General features: G+C 39.7%; 1 protein-coding gene across 2 annotated transcripts in view; it reads left to right on the forward strand.

Annotated features, from left to right (window-relative positions):
* MINDY3 (MINDY lysine 48 deubiquitinase 3) overlaps positions 1-1,882 on the forward strand; it is a 106,161-nt gene extending 104,279 nt beyond the window's left edge. For both annotated transcript variants that reach the window (XM_016203932.2, XM_016203933.2), the window contains one exon: positions 926-1,882. In XM_016203932.2, the coding sequence (XP_016059418.1) occupies positions 926-1,075 (150 nt within the window). In that variant the 3' untranslated portion in view covers positions 1,076-1,882. The remainder of the gene's footprint in view (positions 1-925) is intronic.
* Positions 1,883-17,394: the final 15,512 nt, after the last annotated feature.

The raw sequence follows: 17,394 nt of genomic DNA on the forward strand, positions 1-17,394 counted from the left end.
GTACTTTGGAAGAAAGCAGTCTATATCTCTTTTAAATTATACAATCAGAATTTCTCTTGGACAAAAAGAAATTAATGACTAAATGGCTTACCGTACACAGTGAGCCCTTATAATAAGTTAGGATTTGAGTATTTCATAGATACTTCTAAAAGACTTTTACTGTAAATTAATCAGAATAAATATTTTTTCTGATACCTACCTGCCAATTTACATTTTATTTGATAATTTCCACTGCATATAAAAATACCTGGTTAGTTTTATATAACAACCTTTCTCTTTGATTTTGTTTCTGTCCTGATATCTTAAATTTTTTCTCTATGAGTTTTCATGTAGTACAAAGTACAGTCATGAGAAGCATTTCAGAAATATTTAATACAATAAATAGCAAATTGCATTGGCAAACTCCAAATGGCTTTTAGCTTTGGAAATTTATTACTTAAATTGAAAGGAGAAAATTAAATCTTTAGAATATATAGCTATATTTCTATTGTAGCTTTTCATTTTGTGAGGCAGCATGACCATCTGAGTGCCTCAATATTAAAACAGTAGGAACTGTATAAATTGTTATATAAATAATTTCTTCCAAGTGGTATATGTTATTTGAAGAATGATTTTTCTTTTATCAGAAACAATGTGCTTTCAGATTTTTAAATGCTTTTTCTTATCTTAAACTTATAATCTAAAAGTCAGCTGGTCACCTAGCAGTTAAATTTGTATCTCCATCCTGTTTCCAAATTTATTTTCACATTAATCAGTAAATAGATATTCTTGGTCATAATCTCTGTCATAATAAAATTTGATGTAAAGTTTCATATGAAACAATATACAGTGCCTTACTTGCTAGCCTATGAAAAATTTTGTATCCTTTATAAAAATTTGCTTTATAAAATTTGTTTTATCATGGTGGCTTTATTTTGTTCAACAGGTAATGTATGTAGAAGGGACTGCAGTTATTATGGGTTTTGAAGATCCCATGCTACAAACAGATGACACTCCTATTAAACGCTGTCTTCAAACCAAATGGCCATACATCGAATTACTCTGGACCACAGATCGCTCTCCTTCACTAAACTGATTTGCATAAGTATTTAAAAAGAAGATGGTAATAGCAGATGTTGAAAGAGAGATGCAAGACTGGCAATTGGCTATACACTGGTATCACTGACTAATTGTAAATAACACAAGAACACATTTTCAGTGTTTAAGATATGTTTAAATTATTTATGTTAAAGTTTACCCTATTTTAACTCTGTGTGAAATTTACTAGCAAAATTAAGCTTTAATCAAAGTTCACCACTTTTGCAGTCAGATAATTGGTCATTTATCAAATTACAAACATTGTTTAATACTATAGCATTTGTATATTGAGTATCAAAGTTACTATTTATAAACTTCTATTTTGGGATTTTATTTCATTCAGGCATATTTTATTGTTTAAATGATTCTGGCTTGCAATATATCAGCCATCACATTTAAATGCAGAAGAGTTACTTTTTATTTCTTTTTAAAAATCTGTTTCCCATTAGAAATACTAATAAATAACAAATTATCAACTTAGATCTTTTCACAATTGGCTTAGCTCTGGCATGTTTATAAAAAATAGAAACTATAAGGGAACATTACCATTTATTCACAGATATATAGAGAATGTATTTTTAAAAAGATAGTAAAGCGAATCTGTTTAATAGTCTTAACACTGTTAACTTTCACTGTATTGCCAAATACACTCTTCTATATTTGTCCCAACAGCCCAGTAAGCCAGGTTTTTTTGTAAATTTATAAGTATGATAAATGCATGAAAACATCTGTTATTACATTACTATATTGCATTATTTATTACAATCCTAGTGGATGACCTAAATAAACACTTCTTTTCTTTAAATGTACCCTTGCATTTTTTTTTTTTTTTTTTTACAGTAGTGTCTCAGAATAAATAAATTCTTTTAAATGTTTCTCTCCAGTAACCCTGAGAGCGCAGCATAGAACAAATGCCTAGTGGACTCATATACCACCTTGAAAAGGAAAGCAAACCTTATAGTTACCTAAGAGCTGTGTAACTCACTTAGCTAGAAGCTCTAGAATCTGAGTAGCAGCTGTCTGGACCAGTGGACAAAAATATAGAAGCCTTATCCTGTTTATTTTAGAGAGAGATTTACTTTATTATGATAGATCTGTTGCCTAGCATTTTGAAAATTGAATGGCCAGAATACTTTCTTTCCATCACTTTCAAGGTAGACAGTTGTTTAGTACCTCTTAAGAATTTCAGGACTGAACTTCCTTCAACAGTATAGTTGAATATGTATTTCCTCCGTGAATCTCTGTTTGGATATTATTTATGCTTTAGTTATATAAACATTAGCAATTATAATAATTAAGTAGATTTTATAATAGGAAATAGTGGCACAAGATTTTATGTATAACTTTTGATAACATTATGTTTGAGAGTGTGATACTAGCTATTAGAATTACAGCTGTAAAGTGCCTAATTTTTTGGTTAATTTGACTACTTTTAAATGTATATGAAATATATTGTTCTAGAATTAATTCTCTTAACTCTGGTCCTAAATCCGTAAGGATTATGAAAAAGCATAGATTTTCTTATAGACATTGCGCCTAAAAAATAGCATTTTCTTCTTACTATTGTTGCAATAACAAACCATCCCCAAACTTCATGGCATAAAACAATCATTTTACAAGTTATGTGGCTCAGGAGTTTGAACAGAGCGCTGTGAGGATGGGCTTGTCAGTTTCTCAATCTGGAGGCTCAGCTAAGAGACTGTGGAAGTATCTTTACTCACATAAGGGGCATGACTGGGACCTTGGCTTGATCTAATCTACCCTAAACAACTGTAGATATGTCTTATTTTCATGTGTGTGTGGGACACTTACCAAGATAGACTGACCATATGCCGGACCATAAAGCAGTCCAGAAAATCCCAAAAGATTATAAATTAAGCAGTGCATTTCTAAATAATGCAAGAGTCAAAGAAAAACTGAAATAGAAATTAGAACATACTTTTCATGATAAATGAAAATAGGACATAGCAAAAATTATGGGATGTAACTAAAGTAATGCTTAGAGAGAAATGTATGGCTTTAAATACAGAGTGTCCCCCCCCCAAAACACACACACACACACACACACTTTAACAGCTGATAGCTCAATTGATGTTTCTTTTCAGATTTAACACATTGTAATTAATATTCAAAGTGTGTATATATTTTTGGGGGACACCCTGTGTATATATATTAGAAAAGCAGTAAGTTTGGAAATTGGAAAATTAAGCTTTCATCTCAAACGCAAGAGATCCAAAGTAAATAAAGTAAATAATAAGATAAAAAGGAATGTATTCACAAGCAAAAGAATGAATTTGGACTTTTACCTCATACCATGTGCAAAAATTAACATAAAATTATCAGAGATCTAATTTTAAGAGCTAAAACTATAAAATTCGTGGAAGAAACATAGGAGTAAATCTTCACAACTGGATTAGGGAATGGTTTCTTGGAATTCCAAAAACACAACAACAAAGATAATTTGGACTTCAAAATTAAAATCTCAGTGTGTCAAAGGACATCATCAAGAAAGGCAGGTGACAACCTATAGAATGGGAGGAGATATTTGAAAAGCATGTATCTCATAAAGAATATGTAGATGTATAAGGAGAGTTCCTTATGTAAAACAAATATTTTTAAATGAATAAATGATTTGAAGAGATATTTCTCCCAAGATGATATATACAGATGACCAATAAACACAAGAAAAGATGTTCAACATAGTCATTAGTGAAGTGCAAATCAAAACCATTTCACACCCAATAGGATGTTCAAAATAAGAAAGACAATAACAAGTGTTGACAAAGATGTTGAGAAATTTGGACCCTCACCTCATTGGTAGGATGTAAAATGAAGTCACTTTAGAAAAGCAGTTGTGCAGTTCTGAAAAAAGTTCAATACAGAGTTAGCATATGATCCAGCAATTCCAGTCCTTGGTATAAACCCAAGAAAAGATGAAAACATATTCACACAAAAACTCTTATGTGAATATTCATAGTAGTGTTATTCATACTGGCCAAAAAATAGAAACATCCTTAGTGTCCATCAACTGATGAATTGATAAATGAATGTAGTATATACATAGAATGAACTGTTATTTGACAATAAAAATGAATGAGTTACTGATACATACTACAACATGGATGAACCTTGAAAACATACTAAGTTAAAGGAGCCTGTCACAAGATAAAACTCATTATATGATTTCATTTATGTTGAATGTCCAGAAATGGCAAACCATAGAGACAGGATTAGCAGTCACCATGGCCTGGGGTGGGGATGACGTGGAGGAACAAGATGAGGGAACAACTGCTAATATGTACGGAGTTTCCTCTTGGGGTGATAAAAATGTTCTAGAGTAGATAGTGGTGATGAATACACAATTTTTAATGTACAAAAAAACTACTGAACTGTGAGGAAAAGACAAAAGGAGAAGTCAGTGAAATAGAAAGCAGATGTATAACAGGGGAAAAAAGTAAGCAAAGCCAAAAGTTCTGAAAAAAACCCCTAATAAAATTAATAATATATTGAAAATATTGAAATAAAAAACCAGTAAGAATTCTATACCTGTAAAAAAGACTCATACAAGCAAAAGCCAAGGGAGTGCATCAGCAATAGACCTGCCATATAAGGAATGAGTGCTAAAGGGAGTTGTTTCTCTAACTGGAAGTTAGAGGATGCTAATTAACATTAGAAACACTTAAGGTGGCAAAAAAAGAAAAGAAAAAAAGACTGGTAATGGTAAATATATAGTAAAAGTTAGATTCTGTAATATGGTCACTGTACTGCATAATTACCTTACAACACTAGTTTAAAATTTTAAAAACAAACAGTAAAAATCGTAACTATAATAATTTGTTATTGGACACACAGTATAAAAAATATGCAAAGTGTAACATTGAAAACCTAAAATGTAAAGTGAAGCATGAGTAAGTTTAAAGTTTAGGAATGCTATCAAAGTTATCAATTCAAAATAGGGTGTTATAATTTTAAGATATTTTACCTCATGATAAATACAAGAGAAAAAAAGCTACTAATTTACCAAAAAATGTGATAAAGAAGTTAAAGCATACTGATAAAAAGACATCAAAACACAAAAAAAGTTAGGATAAGATACAAAGAACAAAGAAACTACAAAACAACTAGAAAACAAATTTTACAATGGCAAGAGTAAGTTCTTATCTAACAATTACTTTCAATGTAAACAGATTAAGTTCTCCAATCAAAAGACGTGGAAGTGCTGAATGATTAAAAGACAATATTCGATAATACATGCCCACAACACACTCACTTTAGCCTTGAAAACATACGTAGAGTAAAAGGATGGAAAACTTTATTTCCAGGACCACCAGTCAAGATGCCCGAGTAGGTAAACGCTGTGCAGGCTTCCTCCCACAACCACATCAAAAGTACAACTAAATTATAAAACAACCATCGCTAAGACCAATGGAGACTAGCTGAACAAAATACACTTTAAAACAAAGGCTGTGTCCTGGCTGGTGTGGCTCAATGGTTAGAGTGTTGGCCCTCGCATCAAGGGCACGTACCTGGGCTTAGCACCTGGGCTTTGGTTCCCTCCCCACCCCAGCTCAGGGCCTGTGCCAGAGGCAACCGGCGGCAAGCAGTTGTTTTGTCTCTCACATTGATGTTTCTCTCCCCCACTTCTTCCTTTCCTTCCAACACTCTAAAAATAAGTGGAAAAATGTCCTCCAGTGACGATTAACAAAAAAACAAACGCTGTAACGAGACCAAGGAGGGCAGAATATAACTCTCATAAACATCTACGCACCCAGCGTAGCAGCACCTAAATATATAAAGCAAATATTGATAGATATAAAGGTATCGACAATAATACAGCATACTAGGGGAATTTAACGCCCCATTGGCATCAGTGGATAGATCTTCCAGACAGAAAATCGCAAGGAATCAGTGGACTTGAATGACACGTTAACCCAGACGGGCCAGTCAAAAATACTACCTTTCTAAAGGAGATGGTGCACAAATCTACTAGGAATAGACAGAAAAATATAACTACATTTAAGATATTCAAGCTCTCAAACAATCCAACGTTTTATGGAATGGGCTACGGTTTTAGCAGATTCCCCGGAGTGGTTTCTGTGACCTGACAATGTTAAAAATCACGGCAGTTCAGCCTTGAACTTTCAGAAGCAGCAGTCAGATCTTACTCCCATGCGCACTTCTAGTAACAGTTTGTGGATTAAACTGGGACTTAGTAGTGGTGTGTTGAATTGCTAGTGCATGTAATACCCATTTATAATCCATTATCATCTTCCCCCACTTGAGTAAAGGAAATTTTATGAATTGATTTGTCTCTTAAACTGCTGGGGTTATAACAGTTTCCCCCAGTTGTCCTCAGTAAAGGTAATACCCAGTCCAAACATGATAAGATGAATATGGAATAAAAGAACTGACTAGAGTTCCCATACTCAAAAAAAAAAAAAAAAGATATTGAGTGACCCAGATGAATCTTGACTGTTGAAATTTGAAGCAGGGTCAGTTACAAGATTAGATCAAAACCTTAGGCAATGGGATAGAAAAGACTGCTGTAGGTACAAAGCCTTCTGTCTGTCTCCTAAGACAGAGTCAGACCTTGAGGGGACAGCTTTGGTTTGGCTGCAGAGGAGTTTTACCATTTTTAGGCAGGAGCACGTGGGAGGTCTGGTACCTAGATGTCTAGGAGGAAGCTGTGGAAAGTGGGTGAGGCTTGGTAGAAAGGGGTGAGAGAAGGCCAAATGCAGACAACCTGGTTACAATTTTTTTAAAGGTGTCATAATCAGGCTGTGAGTATTTAGGAGCCAGAAGCAGGCATTCCCAAAGGGATGGAATCCAAGATGGTGAAACTCAAAGGGCAGACAGAAGGGGCTGTCCGGAAAGACAGAGTTAATGTTTTATCCCCACTGCACAGACGAGAAAGCCAAACTCAGGGGTTAAGGTCCAAGGTCATACACTGGTAAATGGCAGAGCAGGGACCCAAAGACAAGTCTTTGAGTAGAACTTACCTGTCCCTGAGCCTAAGGCGAGGCTAGACTGGCAAGTGGGGAGTCCATGGCCTCCAGGGACAGGGAGCCAAGCAGATTGTTACCCTTCCTCCTCCAAGCAGCTCCTGGCCACCTGGACCTAACGCAGGCTAGTGTGGGTGCTTCTAGCTCAGCTCTGCTGCACTGGTTCACCAGCCACTGCCTGCCACTCGCCCCCTTCCTTTGTGTAAGAAACTGAGAGGGAAAGAGGAGCAGAGAGGTTCTCTTGGGTTGTCCGTCTTTGTGGTAGTGCAATACTCAGAGAGCATGCCCTCCTCATGCTGGGTTTGGGAGTGGGTGTGGGGTCTCCCCTGAAACTGAATGAGAGGGGCATCAAGAGAATGCTTTCGGAGTCAGTGGGCACTTCCTCAGACAGCAGATATGGGGGTGTACCAATATGCCATTCTGAACACGAAGGAAGAAAGCTGGGGAAGGGATGACATGGAGGTGGAGCAGCCTGCATTTCCACTTGTTGGGGGCCACAGGGGCTGTTGCTGAGCTTGTCATCTCCAGGTGGCCTCGCTGGGAAGGCTCCACACCACTATCTGGTATTTCACACATCAGCACACTCTAAAGAACTCATCCATGGACATCCTAAGAGAACAGCGTTTGGGAACCCACTAAACTGAGAGGGCCAAGGGTGGGTCAGTGTTAGCCAGGAAAAAAGTGACAACTAGTCAAGGCATGACTGCCGCCTTTTCCGTTACATACTTTCCCTCTCCCCTCCTTGCCCAGCGCATTGGAGCATCATTCCAAGCACTTTCCTCACCCGCCATCCAAGTGGTCAGAATCCTAGTTTGAGCTTGTACTGGCTCAGTGAGGGGGATGGCATGGGAGGTGGAGGGAGATGAGATTGACACTGAGTTTGAAATTGAAGCTTTAGGCTAAATTGATTTAATAGCTATAGCTGAAAATTAAGGAATCTAAGTCACCCTTAGATTTCTCTCTTTCTATCCTTTCCACAAATCATCAAAGGAGACCATCAGTTTCACCTTCAAAATATATCCAAAACTCAACCGCTTCTCAGCATTACACTGCTTCCATTCTGGTACAAGCCACCATTCTCTTTAGCTTGGACTGTTGCAAAAACCTCCATTTGTATCCTGCCTCCCAACCTTGCACAACCACAGCCTATTTTTAACAAAGCAGACAAATGACCCTATTAAAATGCAATTCAGATCATGTCAGTCTCCTGTTGAAAACCCTCTAGTGAGAGTCTTTCTCATTCAGAATAAAAAATGAAGTCTTCACACTGGCTGATATTGCCATATACATGATCTGTACCCACCCATCCCCCATTTTCTCTCTCACCATATTTCCTGTAACTACCCCATAGACACGCATATGCTCCAGCCACAACTGGCTTCTTTGTTGTTATTCAAATCATCATGCATGCTTCTGCCTCAGGGCCTTTGCATTTGCTTCCCATTCCTCCTCCCCCCCCAAAAAGGCTCTTTACCCAGATATTCCAAGCCGCACCCTCTTATTCTCCTCAGATCTTCATTGAAATGTCACCTTTTCAATAATTCCACCCTTGAAAATGCTATTTAAAATTTAACTCCTCCTCTGGGTCCCCAGCACTCCCCCTCCCCAATTTCTTCTTTATTTTTCAACTTAGCCCTAATCTAGAGCTAACATAGTTTGCTGATTGTGGTAGAATATATTAATGTTCCCAATTTTTTGCTTCTCTGCTCAATCAGGATTGTTCATGTGACTTGCTTTGGCCAATAACATGAGTGGTAGTGATGCTCGCTGCTCCTGCCTACAGCTGTAAATGTCGTCCCATGGCTCTGCCAGGAGGCCAGCATGCCCTAGGGAGGGCTTTCTCCTTGACCTTGAAGGAGACATGGAGCACAGCAGCAGCCAACCTACCCAGACCATCTAATGTCTTTGCTTTTTTAAGTTACCATCACACAACTAAGTTAATTGATACAATTATCTATTTTGTTTATTACCTATATTTTGCACTAAAATGTAGGCTCAGTGAGAGCAAGAATTTTTGCTTGTTTTGTTTACTGTATTACCAGTGTTTATCACACAGTGGGAACTCAATATGCATTTGCTGAATGGATTCCTGTAGCCAAGAATTTGTCAAAAGATAGAAAAGGAAAATTCGACAAATTATGGTTTAAGCCAGTGATTGGGGGGGGGGGGGAGGGTGTGTGGAATAAAATCTTTGATGTGCTACCACAGAGCTGCAATCACACAATAGTAAATCAATTATCTGTGTGCTCGGTGTATTGCAAATGGTGCATAAAAGTTTGCTATTAGGCCTATTATTATTTGTATCCAAGGGACTATAGGCAATTGAAATTAGAGTATAATTGCCAAAGATATTTCGAGAAGGGAAAACTTGTGTCAGGGCTGGGTCACTGGGATAAAGGGAAGTTCCAAGTGGCATTGCTCATTGTGACAGAGTTGGTGCCAGCTGATGGCTGGGAGCTCAGCTGAGGTTGTATCCAGGGTCTTCTGTTCTTTTCTATGTGGACCTCTCCACATAGCTGCTTGGGCTTCTGCACGGCACAGAAGCTGGACTCTAAAAAGGAGCGCTCCACGAGGAAAAGTTCCAAAGTGTAAGTGCCAAGCAAGCCTCCACTCATGTTTTGTTTGCTGATGTTCCATTAGCCAAGGCCAGACACATGGACAAGCTCAGAGGCAATGAGGGCTGCAACTACACCAGGATGTGAGCATTAGGGAGTGGGAATCACTGCGGGTGGCCAAAGGACAGCCTGCCACAGCCAGCTCAGCGCCTGTCTGGACCAAATGCAGACTGAGCATCCAGCACCTCACATTTGTCACTTGATCCAAATATCAGCTAATTTGGGAGATCATGTCACATAAACCAACTTTGCTAGAAGAGCCTGACTTATAAATGATAATGTCAACAACGTCATTTTTCTTGGGAAATCTGCCTATATCAAAACTTGGTACCATACATGTGTGGACAGCAGGTTCTCACAGAGGGAAGGATCAAAGGAGACCAAATTGCAGTTCACTCAGTGAGCAAAGAATCAGTAAAAAGGAAATTCTCCATTTTCTTTTCTAAATTAAATTTATGGGCTGACATTGGTTAATAAGATTATATATGCTTCAAGTGTACAATTCTACAATACATAATCTGTGTATTGCATTGTGTGTCCGCCACTCAAAGTCAAATCATCTTCTGTCACCATATATTTTCCCCCCTTTACCCCTTCTCTCAGGTAACCACTATATTGTTGTGTGTGTCTATGAGTTTCAGTTTTGTATTCTACATATGAGTGAAATCACATGGTTTTTATTTTTATTTTTTTAATTTATTATTATTTTTTTATGGTTGAATAATTGTATAGATATATCACATTTTGCTCACTAGTTCATCAATTGATGAACATTTAGGTTGTATCTATTTTGGGCTGCTAGGAATAATGCTGCTATAAATATTCATGTAAACTTTTGTGTGTGGACTAGTTTTTATTTCTTTTGAATACATGACTAAAAGTTAAATTGTTTAGTCATATTAAAAGTCAATGTTTACAGTTTTTAGAAACTATCAAACTGTTTTCTAAAGTGGCCACAACATCTTACATTCCCACCGGCAATATATGAGGGTTTCCATTCCTCCACATCCTCCCCAACACTTTTTATGGTCTGACTTTTTTTAAAATTGATTTTTAGAGAGAAAGGAAGGGAGGAGAGAGAGCAAAACATCAATCAGCTGCCTCCTGCAGGACCCCTGCTGAGGAGCGAACGGGACACCGAGGCATGTGCCCTATGAATCAAACCAGCAACCTTTCAGTGCACAGGACGGCTCCCAACCAACCGGGCCACCCCAGCCATGGCTATGCCACATGGTTTTTAGCTTTGAGAATATTATGCTAAGTGAATAAGTCAATCAGAAAAAGCTATAAAAGAAACTCTCCATTTTTTGTTGTTGTTGTTATTCCTCATCTGAGGATATTTTTTCCATTGATTTTTTAGAAAGAGTGGGGGGGGGGGGGAGAGAGAAAGGGCCGGGGATAGAAACTGCAACCCAGGTACATGCCCTTGGCCAGGAACTGAACCTGCGACCCTTCAGCCGGAGGGCCGGCACTGTAACCACTGAGCAACACTGGCCAGGGCAAAACTCTCCATTTTCAAAGGATGTTTATAACATTCTAACAACATCTTGTGTATTATCATTCTCCGGGTCAAAGGATATTGCCACCTCAATCACTTGAACTGGCCATTAGAGTCAAAGCAATGAGCCCCCTGCCTAATGCTAGACCGAGAAACCAGATCTCACTCTCTGAAATTCTTTAAAGACTTAATATGGACCAATGCAATTATTATTTCAAAATTAAATACCACCAGATTACCAAGGACACATCTTCAACTAGTTTACATTTAAATTGGTGGTTTCTGGATGAAATTCAAGGATACAGGTTTCAACAGCAAAATACATACATAAGACCTCACTGCTGATTAGTTACTCTGATGGCGAATCCCATTCACTCCTCAGTGCTTCTACTTAGCATCAGTTGTACAGAGTTATGTTTCTGTACTTGCCAGTTCCTCAAAGGAATGTACCCTTCTGGGGAACAAGTGTTTGGAAACATAGTCTGGCAACACTCTCTAGACTGTTAGGAAAACATAGAACGACCAAAGGTGCAAAACAGATCGATGACGTGGGCCGTGAATGAGGAAGAGGAGGGAAGAAAGAGCAGCAGGACCCGCCTGGAAGGGTGGGCTGGAGATGGGGCACAAAAGCGGGGGGCATGAAGAGGACCCACAATTTGTAGTTAGGGGATTGAGAAAGAAAATAATTTAGAATCAGATGAAGGAACAGGGCGATGAGTTATTTGTGGGGTGGGTTGAGTTTCAAGTATATTTATTCCACAGATTTTTTTTTGGATTTTTTTTTTTTTTTTTTTTTTTGAGCTTCCACTGTGTGCCAGACACTGTTCTGAGCTCTAGGCTCTGAAGGGAAATAAGACCAGTTTCCTGTCCTCAGGGACCTTACATTCCACTGGAGGGACGCAGCCCACAAACATGTAAGCAATTTAGACAATTTCTGACCATAATTCCTAAATGCTATAGAGAAAATAAAACAGGAAATGGGATAGACAGTGAATGTGACTTACAGGGCAACTGGTGACCAGATACCTCAGGAGGTCGGGGAAAACCTGCACCTAGATGTTGAGAATGAGGTCGTGAAGGGAGAACCTGGGGAAGGCATTCCAGGCAGAGGGAACAGCAGGTGGGAAGGCCTTGAGGAGGGAGCCAGCTTTACATGTTTGAGAGTTGGAAACGAGAGAGACATGGTCAGAGATTAGTTTGGGGAAGGTCGGCAGAGGTCAGATAATATGGGTCCTTAGGCCACGGTGAGAAGTTTTGACTTTATTATAATAGTGATGAGGCACCACTGGAAAACGTTAAATAAGAAAGTGATAGCGCCCTAGCTGGTTTGGCTCAGTGGCTGCAGTATTGGCCCGTGGACTGAAGGGTCCTGGGTATGATTCTGGCCAAGGGCCTGTGAGGCATGTGTGGGAGGCAACCAATGGGTGTGTCTCTCTCACATCAATGTTTCTCTCTCTCTCCCTTCCACTTTCTGAAAAAATATCCTCGAGTGAGGATTTAAAAAAAGAAAGTGATAGCATCTGATTTAAAATATCACTTCTTTGCAATATGTAAATGTATTGAATCAACATGTTCTACACCTTACACTTACACGTGCTCTATGTCAATTATATCTGAATAAGGCTGGGGAAGAAAAGATCACTCTGGCTTCTCTGTGCAGGATGTGTGGGAAAGGAGCAAAAGGGAAGGCGAGAGACCGGTTAGGGAGCCACTGCAGGATTCCGGGTAAGAGAGGCTGGTCTGGATTAGGGTGCTAGTAGCAGAGGAGCTGAGAAACTGCCCTGTCGGTTGGGACTTTGATGTAAGACGAGCTGATGGATTCAAGGTGGGATGTGAGGAAAAGGGAGTAATCATGCAGGAGCAGCACCTGCAGACCCCAGAGAGACAAGATGAGAGACACTGAGAGGGAAGTGGAGACAGACACATGGAATTTGAGAGATAGCAAAAGAAAAGATTGCAAGATATTCAAGATGAAGTATTCTCTAGGTATCTAGAAATATATGGCTAGAATTTAGGTAAAAGTTGGTGAATAATTTAGGTAAAATGTTAGGTAAAAGTTTGGCATGACTTGCTCTTTCCATCGAGTGGGAACAGCACGTCATGCCAAAGGGAATGTTCTTCTTTAGTAACTAGCAGGAGGCAGGAGAGTCACGGGGCCATTCAGAGAGACAAATGGCAGAGCAGGGAGAGAGCCAAGTGGACTGAAGCTGCATGAGGACAGACTCCGACTCTCAGATGACTTTGTCCACGAATAATGCCCAGTACAGGGTCTTATTTATTGTCTGGTCTAATCTGAGACCTAAGAGAAATCTTCTGAAAACTGAGAGGAAGTTTCAAAGGTCTTAGTGTTCAAGGAAGGTGAAGTCTTAGAAAAGGCCAATTTATTTTTTAAAAGGAATTCTTGGCAACCACTGAAAATGAATCAATTCAAACAACAAGGAGATACAGTCACACCCCTATTGGAATGGCCAAAATCCAAAATATTGACAACATTAAATGCTGATTAGGATGTGGAGCAATATGAACTCTCATTCACTGTCAGTAGGAATGCAAACTGGTTCAGCCACTTTGGAAGACAGTTTGGAGCTTCTTACAAAACTAAACACACTCTTATAATATTTGGTATTAACCTAAAGGAGTCAAAAAGTTATGTTCACCCAAAAACCTGCACATGGAGGTTTATAGCAGCTTTATTCATAATAAACCAAACTTAGAAGCAGCCAAGATGTCCTTCAGTAGGTGAGTGGATAAACATATTGAGAGACATTCAGACTACAGAATATTATTCAGCCCTAAAAATAAATGAGCTGTTGCCCTGGCCAGTGTAGCTCAGAGGTTAGGGTCCGCGGGTTCGATTCCTGGTCAAGGGCATGCACCTGGGGCATGTGTGGGAGGCAATCAATTGATGTGTCTCTCTCACATTGATTCCCCCCCCCTTCCCTCCCTGCCTTCTACTCTATCTAAAAATCTACGGAAAAAATATCATATCCTTGGGTGAGGATTAACAAATAAATAAGTAAGTAAACAAACAAATAAATAAATGAGCTGTGAAGCCATGAAAACCATGGAGAAACCTTAAATGCACATTACTAAATGAAAGAAGCCAATCTGAGAGGGCTACATACTGTTCTGTCTGACACTATCATGATGGATCCATGTCATCGTACATTTGTCAAGACCCACAGAACACACACCACCCAGAGTGAGCCCTAATGTAAGCTAAGGACGGTGGGTGATGATGACGTGTCAGTGCAGGTCCATCAGTTGGAACAAATGATCACCTTGATGAAAACCATTGATAGTGGAGAAGGCTGTGCATCGGGCGGGGAGGGTACACGGGAAATCTCTGTACTTTCTGCTCAATTTTTCTGTTAACCTAAAACCGCTCTTTTTAGCTTATTAACTTAAAAAAAAAAAAATAGAATCATTAGAGTGGTGTGGCCAAAACTAGGAGGAGAGGGACCCAGAACCACAGCGGGAGCAGTGAGACAAGCCTGGCTGTTGCTCTTTGTTCACTGAACTCCATGCTTCCAGTTTCCCAGGACCACGGAGCCGTCTTCCTTCCTTTTTCTCTCTTGTTCCTCATCCAGTCCCTGAGCACAAACTGTTGGCTGTACCTTCAAAATATATCGAGCAGCTAACCACATCTCCCCATCTCCATGGTCTTCTTCCTAGATCATTGCAACAGCCCCCCGATCAGACCCCTGTGTGCCCCGCCTTGTCTCCTTAGGCTCTCTTCTCAGTGGAGGAGCTGAGGAGCCTGTTAAAGCCAGAGATGAGTCATGCCTCCACTCAGAATCCACCAGAGGCCTCCCTTCTCACTCAGAGCAGAACCCGCATCCCTACACGGCCTCCGAGGCCCCACACGCGCAGCCCCCTCTCCCTCCCTCCCTCTCAGTCTCCCTCACTTCCCGGCCCCCTGCCCTCGACCCCATCCGCACGGCCTCCCTGTGTCCAGGATTCTCTGGGCTTGACCTGTGCGCTTCTCGCCCTTTCTGCCTGCAATGCTTTCCCCAGGACACCCCCAGGACACCCACACGACTCACCCCCTCGGTTCCTCCAGATCCTTACAAAATGATGTCTTACTGGTGAGGCCTTCCCTGTCCACTCTATTTTTTAAAAAATATATCTTTATTGATTTCAGAGAGAGGAAAGGAGAGAGAGAGAGAGACAGAAACATCAATGATGAGAGAGTCATTGATCGGCCGCCCCCTGCACACCCTGGACCAGGAATCGAACCCCAATTGCCTGGATCCTAGGTCGATGCTCAACCTCTGAGCCACGCCCAGCTGGGCTCCCTGTCACGCTAAAGAAAATAGAGCTCGCTGCCAACCGCCAGCCAGGCCTACGCTATCTCCCTCACCTGGTGTTCTTTTTCCCCATAGCACTTTTTCCTGTTTGGTATACTCTGCTTTACTGGTTTATTATTTCACTGTTTTTCTTTCCTCACTGGAAAGCAAGCCTCATGAGGGAAAGGACTTTTATTTGCTCCTGCTGTGTCTGTCTACCTAGTGCCTGTCACACCTCATATTTGTTGGATGAAGATTATTTTAAGGTGTACGTGAAAAAGAAATTGAAATGTGAGAGACCGAGGCTGCTGGAATGCCCCCGTCTTTGTTTGGGCGGCTAGAACAAAACACCATAGATGGTGTGACTTATAAACAACAGAAATTTATTTCTCAAGGTCTGGAGGCTAAGCAGTCCAAGATCAAGGAGCTATCAGATTTGGTGAGTCCAATTCCTGGTTAAAGACAGCCTTTTTCCTCTCGTGGTGGGAGGAGCGGGGAGCTCTTTGGAGTCTCTTTTATAAGGGCACTAATCCCAGTTGTGGTGGCTCCACCCTCATGACCTAATCATCTCCCAAAGGCCCCACATCCAAATACCTTCACATTGGGAGTTAGGCTTCAACATATGAATTTTAGGGGGACACAAATAATCAGTCTATAGCAGCCTCCTAGTAGAGCTTTGCCACATAATTTTAGAACAAATGGCATATTGCACTATTGTATTGATTATGGAAGCTTTGCCCTTTTGATTTTCCTGCACTGACCAACCAGCCTGAGATATGTTTTATATTTTTCACTTATATTTGACTTCTAAAGTTCATTTGCTTAATGCAGTCTTTATGCACTAAGTTAAGTTTTTTGGATGCATGGAGTTGATTATAAACCCCAACAAAGCCTGAATTATAGAAGGTATTTGTCTTTCAGTGGCTATTTTTGGATGCCTTTGCTTGAACCTGCCACACTGCAACTGAAGAGGAAAACAAACAGCTCTACACAGTCTCAGGGACTTGACCACAGAACAATTGTCATGTTTACTAAAACCTGATAAGTGTTTCAAACTACATTTATCATTAGTTTACAGCCAAAGCAAAATACAAACAGGTCAAGCATTTTTTTGGTAAGATGTCAATTTGCTGCAACTAAGAAATTATAGCAAACTAAGAAGTCACTTGTCCTTTTTCTCAGTGCTTTAAACAATTGTGAAATAAATTACACTTACTGAGCAAACAGATAAAACTAGCTTAAGGCATTTAACGATACCACTAAACAAGGAAAAACATTTGCTGCTGCAGTTGTGTATCGCCACTGATATTTTTGTCTTTAATCATTGCTAATGTAATAGTTAAGGATAAAAAAGGAAAACTTGCATTACTTCACTGAGCCACTTGAGAATAGGACCAAAATTCTGCATTTTGTGATACCCTTAAAATTGCAGCTATTTCTTTTCTACAGTTTTTTATTGCTCTCCTGTCCTCATCAGTCCTTTAGACTTCCTTATTTAGCCAGAAAATACATGGAACCTACTTGAAAAAGCATATTCAGTACTCTCAGTGTGAGGGAACACTAAAAGCTCAGACCCTGTGTTGTGCTGTGTAGCAATAAAAGTCATGAGGCTAACAATTGTCTGTTACTACGATTAAGATCTTTACAAGGTAAAAATCTCATTGTAGGTCTCCACAGACTGTCTCTATGGGAACTGCAAAACATCCACACATGACCTTGGAATACACAGTGTTCCTCCCACTGAACACAACAAACCACAGTTGAGCTGGGAGAAATCTCTCATAACTAAATTGTTATCTACAGCTCCATATTACTCTCATATTTCCTAAATTAGTGCTTGGGTTAATTAACACCTCTCTGCCCATCTGCCCTCATAATAGAACTGCAAGGATTGACAATGGTTATAAAAACCC

Source organism: Miniopterus natalensis, chromosome 1, assembly GCF_054644295.1.
Source record: "Miniopterus natalensis isolate mMinNat1 chromosome 1, mMinNat1.hap1, whole genome shotgun sequence".
Classification (NCBI taxonomy): Eukaryota; Metazoa; Chordata; class Mammalia; order Chiroptera; family Miniopteridae; genus Miniopterus; species Miniopterus natalensis.